General features: G+C 45.8%; 1 protein-coding gene across 1 annotated transcript; it reads right to left on the bottom strand.

Moving 5' to 3' along the window:
* Positions 1–2,678: 2,678 nt before the first annotated feature.
* LOC109439253 (zinc finger X-linked protein ZXDA) lies at positions 2,679–8,414 on the bottom strand. The gene has a single exon (XM_088795278.1). The coding sequence runs from the start codon at positions 8,145–8,147 to the stop codon at positions 5,631–5,633; it is 2,517 nt and encodes an 838-aa protein (XP_088651404.1). The 5' UTR covers positions 8,148–8,414; the 3' UTR covers positions 2,679–5,630.
* Between the last annotated feature and the right edge of the window lie 412 nt (positions 8,415–8,826).

Here is an 8,826-nt window from a genome sequence, read left to right as displayed (position 1 = left end):
TCAGAATCTTAAATGATTACTTGGTGATTATCCTGACCCTCACCACAATTGGTGAGTTCTCAGGATTCTCCATGCTAAATTCCAGTTCTCAGTACTAAATATCACATGAAATTTATATACCCTTCTTTTTAACTTGTGTACCTATATGCATTAATTACTTTTTAATTAAGGTCTTCTTTTCTTTCAGAAAATTAAATATTGTTTTTGTGTAATATGAGGACAGGAATTTTTCGTAGCTTAATACAATTTATTTAAGCACTATGGTTTCCTCACTTGAAAATATATTTGTCTTATTTCCAAAAGATCATTTTCAGATATAACTGATATAGGATTCCTACCTATAATAAATAAAAATAAAGCATAATTTAAAATGTTTTTCCCAAAGGATTTTGCTATAATTATTTAAGCTATCACTCAAAATTCTGTTTACATTTTAATAGGACAGTTTACCCAACTTGCTGAATCCCAGATTAAATTTTAGATTCTTAGAACTTTTTGAAATAGCTTTTGATAATCTGTGCATTGAATTTTCCTCACCACAATTTTTAGCGATTCTATTTAAATCTATATTATTCCAAATGTAACCATTTAGAACTTGATTGTATTTTTCATTGCTTGATTTTTGTTTCTGTCTAGATCATAATGTGTGGGAGCGAGCACAAGGACAGAACTTGTCAAATATGTGGTCAAAAATGTTTGTTTTTGTGTTATACCTCATAGTGCCTCACTCACACAGAGATATTCCTAAGGGATTTACACCTTATTAGTGCTCTTAGGAATCACTGTAAGTTTTGTTTAAAATACTGAATTATTTTCAGTAGGCCAAATGACAGATAATGTTTTCCAAGTCCAAAAATGTCAGTGGAAAACTAGAATAAGATGAAGCATTCTGTTGACAACACAGGACAGCAAATTCATTATCAAACAAAATGTATATCACTAAATGGTTATGCTATTTATTTACTTTTGCTTTTTCTTTAGGTTCCCTTCTGAGTTATCACCATTAGTGGTAAGAATAACAATGAAAAGGAGAAAATGTTAGGGTATGTAGGTAACAGAGGATGTGATTCCTGTAGTTGAGTTCCCACACCATGTTAATTAGTGATTATGAGTAAGGAGCCCCGGGGATCACTTGGAAGTTGGCTTTGGTCAATCCTAGGCCTCTCTTTCAATCTAATAGAAGTAACACTCAATCTAACAAATTTAATATTGAGGAACTATTGAAATTAATGACTATACAGCGTCTCCCAATTTATGGAGAAATGATTTATTATATTACTAAGTACCACATAAAATATCCATTGAATATCCATAATAGGGAAGAAAGTACTAGTAAGAAAGGTCAGACAGAGGTGACATAGCTCATTTTGATGCAGAGTGTTCTAGGAGGGTACTGTATGAGGTTGAAGAGACCTGTAAATACTCAAAGGCAAACAAGGGTGCAAACATTAAATGTGAATCTGAGACCATATGAAGGAGTCAAGGGAGATGAAGTGGCCTCTGCTGTCTAATGTGTGTAATCCACAATACGTATCATTTATTTAGGGGTAACTATGACTAATCATTTCCCAAAGAATTAAACATGCCCCAGTCATCTTTCTATATGTTTCTGAAAAAACTTCAATAACCGACCTTCTTGTTCATGTTAAACGGAAATGTAATTTTTACACTCTAAGAAATCTTTACAAGTCATTTCTGATCTTTCTTTTTCTGATGGATGTCACATATAATGAGTCACAAAGTTATGTTTCCTCAATTTGGAAACATCTCCAATATCTGTCCCTTCCTGACACAACTCCAATCCTAGCATTCATCACCACACTCTGAAATTATTACAATAAACTTTTAAATGATTTTCCTATCTCCCCCAATCCCATCCACATTGTACATGTCCACTATGTTAAACTTTCTATATATTCATCATTTGACTTTGCTTCTTAAGTATCTTCACTGACTTTTAATCATGTCCAGAATAGAGTCCTATCCGCCGTGACTGGTTTTCACAGCTCTCCAGTTTGGTTCCATACTGGCAGTCTAATCTTAACACCCAGCACTTACCAAACATGAGCTCTGTATTTGAGCTAGGTTGTCTTTACTACCAGTGTTGTGTGGTCAATTCCTTTCCAAACCCTTTCCTTGTGCTTTTCTCCCTGGCTGGAATTCATCTACTCTCTTCTCTATAGAACTAAACATAACCATCAATTAAAGCATAACTACTGCCCCTCCTTTTCCTCCAAGCCATTAATTTGGTGTCTGAAACATGTTTGCTGGTATTTAGCTCTGAAATGTTTAATATGTGAACTCGTATGTCCTCTCTAAAATTAAGATGCTGCTCACATTTCACTCCTCTTATCTATATCCCTACTACTATACCATGTATCTTGCATGTAACCAGTAAATTAACTTAAAATACACAATAAAGTCACCAGCTTAAACATTGTTACCAAAGGCCCCATCAATTCAGATTTGACAATATAAAATAATTCATCTGTAATGAGTGATTTGCTTTTCATATGTAGTTGTGTTCTGTAAAAGTGTTTAGATAATCTGTTCTCTAAATCCCCAACACACATTTCATTTTTTTAAAAAACTTCTAAAAAAATATTTTGTTCAAAAGAAATATATCCATAAATTTCAGGTCAGTCATATATTTCAATTATCACATATTTCAAGTGAGCTGCATCTAAATTAGGTTTTATTATTCCCAAATCATCAAGTGGGCGTGTTTAATAGCAATAATTACTAAGGGATTCTGAGTATTCCCAAACAGGGAGCTAATCAATGCTTTATCTGGAATCAAGGAATAGTCATAAATACCCTATAACAAAGCTTTCTTTTACTTTTCCTGGATGGGAATACGAAGCATGTAATCCACAGAGAAAAATGATCCTCACATTCTATCAACTTTTACTTCTACTTGAGGCTTTCAATTATGTAGTACTATAGTGAGATAATGGTAAAAATGTAAAGATTAACGTATTTTAACTCATGATGAACAGGTTCAAAAGACTCCCCTGGACACAAACCTTCCTGCAAAAGCACATTTTCAATTGGCAACATTTTAATAAAACAAGGACTAAAGAGGCACAATAGGCAAATGAGATCATGAACATTAAATCGTGACCCATTATTTTTTTAAAGGGAAAATTTATGCCAACACCAACAGAAATATAACCATTCTGTTTGTAGTCACACTTTTGACTGTAATTTCATGCCGTTTTCATTATCATGCTGGGAAAATGGTATTCAAAGAACAATCTTTTGAACACATTGACTGAAAGCAACCATGCAAGCCCACAAACAATTACAAGATTATCTTCAAGAAAGTAAAATTTGTCCTTTGGCAAGTCCACAGAATATTTTCTGATAGTGCTTCATGGGAGAAAATAGGACTGAAGGATTAAATAAAGTGACTGGATTTCAAAATATTTTATGGCTATCTATCTTGACAGAAGCTATAACCTGCATGTTCACTTTAGGCCTCTGTATTACTAACTGTAGAAAAGAACAATATATTTAAGAGGACTTAACCCATGTTAACACATGTCTAAAATGGGTTTAAAATCTTTCCAAAGTGCTGAGAGAGAACTGTTAAATGGTTAGAAACAATCAAACTCTCACCATTTGTTTCAATTACGAATTTATGTATACTTTTGCTTTTCCACGGAATGAGTACAACCAATTTAAAAATTAGAAAGACAGTACAGATGCATTTCAAAGTGGCAAACTATAAAGTGCATTGCCCAACAGCTATGTAATTGTTATTACAAACACCTACATGCAAACAGTACTGGGTTAGAATGATTCAGAGAGATGAATAGTGTTTGCTAGCAGAACTACATGGTAAAAAACTTTAGAATAGTAAAAGAAGTACACATCTCACTAAAACTTTACATAAAATATCCCTATTATCATGTGATTCATATATAAACGCACTGACATCTAAATCCAGAAAGTGATTTCTTAGTGCACACTCAGGCTTGCAGTAAATTCTGTAACCAAAAAATGGGCATGGGGAGAACGGATGAGAGATGATGACTATGAAAAAAAATGTCTAATTAAAATGTTTTAAAAAGAGATCATGGCAAGGACTGGTGTGCACAGGCTAGAGAATAGGTTGGAGAGGGAGCAGAGCTGGCAGAAGTTAACAGACACCAAATTAGGTGGATAGAACAAGTGGTTATAAACAAAAGTGATCGTGAAACTCAGAAGAGTAGAATGGGTAGGAGTTAATATACATACATACATACATACATACATATATACACACACACATATATATGTATAGATATATGTATATATTAGTTACACAAGCAACATTTATGTGTAACGTAAGTTAGGTAAATTTTAATGAGTTAGAGTTAAAACTTGGCCACCACTATCTCACAAAATTATGAGAATCAAATATAACATTTGGGAAAGTGCTACAAAAACTGTAAAACACTATACTCTCATGTAAGATGGACACTATTTCCTCAAAATGCAAACAAAACCTCTCATTCCAACTCTAGGAGAGAGCACCCAATGAGCTCTCTAGAGAGAGAGGAGAGAAAATCTCACTCTGGCCCATTCCCAGATTTCCTGGGAACTGCAGGCTTTCTATTCACTCTGTGGGCTGCCTTTGAATGTAGAGCGAAAACACTACTATTTGATCCAATGGACATGAAGACAATGTCATACAAGTATTGTGTGGAGAAAAATCCTTCTTAATCTGTGGACGACAGAGATTGCCTTCCTTGCTTCTTAACATTCCTAAACCTTTATTGACTGAACACATGTAATATTAAATTATGCCAATTTCTCCTCTTTGAGGACGGAATGAGAGAGCAGAAAATGTGACAGATTCACTAAAACATGCCATAATGCATTAACACTTTCCCTCCAACACTAACTACTGGGATACAAAAAGTGTCTAAGATGCACCAGGTATATGTACATTGCAATGACCATTTTACAGCTAGGGAAGTGAGGCTCAGTGAGACTAAATGACTTATTTAAGGCCACTTATTCAACACCACAAAGTCATTTTTTTTTCCAGGGCTGAGTTATAGAGAAGCCCAGACACATACCACAACACAACCTTACATCAAAAAAGAGGCTATAAAGATAAACTGGTAAGGAGAACTAACCCATAATTTTAGCTTTCTTTTTATAAGTTCTACAACCAGATTTTAGAAATACTTTGGCATCGCATAAAATTTCATTTTTAAAGTTAAACAGCATTTCCACGATCTCTGATCATTAACTCTCAATGCATTTTTCATTACATTAGAAGCACATGCAATACTTAATAATTTTTAAATGCCCTAAAATTTTCAAAAAAGAGCACAAAATTGTGAAAATAAAGAGCTGAAAAGACGTTGGAAACAATCTATTCAAACCACCTCATTTTATAAATAAGTAAATTAAGGCTCAGATAGGTTAAGTGACTCGCTCAGGGTGGCACAACTGGTCAGTTCCAGACTCAAGATCAGAATTTACATCTCCCAACTCGTAGCCCAGGGCTCTGTTCTTTGTCACAACTGTTTAAAAAAAAACGACTGCCTTTAAACATTTAGTCCAGAACATCCTCAAAACTGGGTGTAAGTAAGAAAAGTAAGCCACGTGGGCGAGGAATGAGTAGAGTTCGTTCATACCAGAAACGAGCTGCCAGTCACTGTGATAAGATCCGTTTCTTTCTGACAGCCATGGCCTCCTGCGGGATTGGAGAATCCAAACTGGGTTTCTTCTTCCTGCCCAAAGAAGTCAGAGTCAGGATGCACGTTCCACTCTGCTTTGCTTGGCGTCAGTAGTTCCGAGACACTGTTTTCACAAAGGGTGCTGGACGGAGTCAGGGCATCCGTGTCCACCGTCAGCTTGCTGCTGGGGGTCAGAGCTTGGGGCTCCTGGGAGGAGTTCTTCAAAAGCAAGGAGCCCAGGGGCCCCAGCGGCCCCGCACTTGGACTCGAGACATCATCCACGTCTAAGGGGTTCTGCTGAAAAGCGGCGGCGGCGGTCGTTCCAAAAAAGAGAGAGGTATCCAGACTCTGAGGAAGGTCAGTGGTGGCCAGCAAGGCCCGAGGGTCCACAGCCTGCCCCAGGGAGCTGCTGTTGTGACCTGCCAGAGTTGAGCTCACGGAGGCCACATCAATGGTCAAGATGCCAGAGTTCACCAACGCCGTGTCCAGCACCGCCGCGGAACTGCCGCCCGGCACGTCCGAGAAGAGAGACACCAGCTCCGCGTCACTGAGGTCACTCTGGCCCTGGCTGGCGAGCTCACTGCTGGGCGTGAGAGAGTTGGCCGCTTCCAGCTGGGCTAAGAGGTCCTGGCCCAGGTTGTGCCTCTTGGCCATGTGGGTCTTCATGCTGTGCTTGGACGTGAAGAGTTTGTTACAAGTGGAGACCGGGCAGCGGCTCTTCCAGGTGTCCACATCCTGCACGTGCTTCTTGGAGTGAATGTAGAGACTGCTGCGCGCCGAGAACCTGGCGCAGCAGCCTTCCACGGGGCACACGAAAGGCTTTGTGCCCAGGTGGGTGATGCTGTGGCCTTTCAGGTGCTCGGCCCTCGTGAACGACTTGCCACAGCCCTCCACCGGGCACGTGAACCTGCGGTCGTCGTCGTGCTTCCTTTTGTGCCTCAAGAGCTTGGACATGCTGGTGAAGTTCCAGCCGCAGCCGTCAAAGTCACAGAGGAAAGGTCTCTCGCCCGTGTGGCTCCGCAGGTGGATTTTCAGCCGACAGGCCTTGTCGTACTGCTTGCTGCAGCCGGGAAAGGAGCAGGAGAAGAGCTCCTGCTCCCTGAAGTGGGCGCGGTTGTGGGAGAACAGGGCGCTCACCGTGATGAACGTCTTCTTGCAGCCGGAAAACGCGCACTGGTAGGGCCTCTCGGGCTCGAAGTGGCTGCGCTGGTGCGCGCTGAGCTTGGCCTGCGTGGGGAAGCTCTCCTCGCACACCTCGCATTTGAACGAGTTCTCCTGCTCGTGGCCCTTCATGTGCGCCTTGAGGTTGTACACGGTGGTGAAGCTCTTGCCGCAGCCCTCGGCCGGGCAGCCGAAGGGCCGCAGCTTGTCGTGCGACTGCAGGTGTCGCTTGAGCTTGTACGAGGTGGTGAACGTCCAGCCGCAGCCGCCCAGGGGGCACTTGAAGGGCCGCTGGCCCTGGCTGCTGCTGTGCGTCAGCAGGTGCACCTTCAGCTGGTGCTTCTTGGCGAACGTTTGGCCGCACTGCGCCTCGGGGCACAGGTACAGCAGCATGCCCGAGCCCGGGCCCAGCGGCCCGCGGGGGCTCTCGGCGGCGGCGGCGGCTGTGGCGGCGGCGGCGGCTGTGGCGGCGGCGGCGGCGGCGGCGGCCGGGCCCTCCGCCTCCTCCTCGGGCGCCGGGGCGGGCGCGGGTTCGGCCGGCTCGGCCAGCAGCAGGTCGGGCGGCAGCTCGGGGCAGTCGCCGGGCTGCGCGGCGTGCGGGGCGCCCGCGGGCGCCGGCGGGGCGCTCGGGGGCCCGGGCTGCGGGGCAGGAGCGACCCCGGGCTCCCAGGCCGGCGGCGGGGGCGTGGCCAGGGTCAGGACGCCGTTCTCGAAGCGCAGCAGCAGGTTTTGGTTGTGGATGGTCACGGTGCCCGCGAAGGCCGCGGCGGGGCCCAGGCCTGGGGCGGGGATCGGGGCCCGGGCCGGGGCCGGGGCCGGGGCCGGGGCCCGGGCCGGGGCCTGTGCCGGGGCCCGGGCCGGCGCCGGGCCGGGGAGCGCCGACAGGCAGCGGGGGCCCGGCCCGGGGCGGCCCGCGGGGTTCGCGCCGCGCTCGCCCCCCGGCAGCCCCGGGCCGCGTTCGGCCTCCTCCCCCCACACGGGCCCCGCGGCCTGGCCAGCGCCCGCGCTCTCCACGTCGCCACCCACCGGGTCCAGCAGCACCAGGAAGAAGTCGTCGCCGCCGCCGCCGGCCGGATCGGGCCTGGGCGCCAAAGGGCTCGGGCCCGGGCCCCGTGAGGCCGCGCGGGCCTCCTCGCGCCGCCGCCCGGGCCCGCCATCTTGGGGCCCCCGGAGCAGCAGGAGGCGGCGCGCGGGGGCCTGGCCAGCCCGCGGGTCAGGGCCTCCGTGGACCCGGCCGCCGCCCGCGGGGCTGCCAGCGCCGCCGCCCTGTCTCGTCCCGCGAGCCGGGAGCAACCTCGGGATTTCCATCTCCGCGTCCGTGAGGCTCGGCTGGAACCAGAGCCGCGGAGGAGGTGCGACCCCGCCCCCTGCCGCGGGCCCGAACACGTTCCTGAAAGGGAAAAAAAAAGTGCAATGCGCAGAAACTGGCCCTATCAGATATTAAAACGTGTTGAACGCCACAGTGATTTAAATATTGTGGTACTGGGTCTCTGGGACAGGACAGAGAGCCCAGACGCAGAGCCTGGTGTGCCTAAATACATTCCACGCTTAGTCTTGCCGGGAAATCCAGGCGGTCTTCCCAGGACTTGGGGGACCCAGTGACAGTTCCTTCGGCAAATGCTGCGGGAACACCTAGGTATCTAGCTGCTAAATGCAGCCGAAATCCCTGCCTCTCCGTATATGCCAAAATAAACACCCCCAGCCCCTCCCAGTGCTGAGCGCGCTGCTTAGTGCTTTTCATGTGTGAAAAATCCTGGACGGGCTTGGCTGCCTGGCTGGGTTGGTAGATGGATGAGAGGATATTCCTGAGAGAACACAGTACGTGTGGAAACTATGAGGTGCTGGCAATTCCTGCTGAAAATGGTGTCTCCCTCCCCTCACCCCCCCCCCCACACCTTCCGTATCCAGAACTCTCTTGAGCAAGGTCCTCTGGAAAATTTGGCACACGGTCATTTTTGTTGTTGTTGCTCTGCTGCTGCAGAGATTA

Source organism: Rhinolophus sinicus, chromosome 18 (assembly GCF_057876585.1).
Source record: "Rhinolophus sinicus isolate RSI-liver-muscle chromosome 18, RSI-T2T, whole genome shotgun sequence".
NCBI classification, from domain to species: Eukaryota; Metazoa; Chordata; class Mammalia; order Chiroptera; family Rhinolophidae; genus Rhinolophus; species Rhinolophus sinicus.
This window is presented reverse-complemented; position numbering and strand designations above follow the sequence as displayed.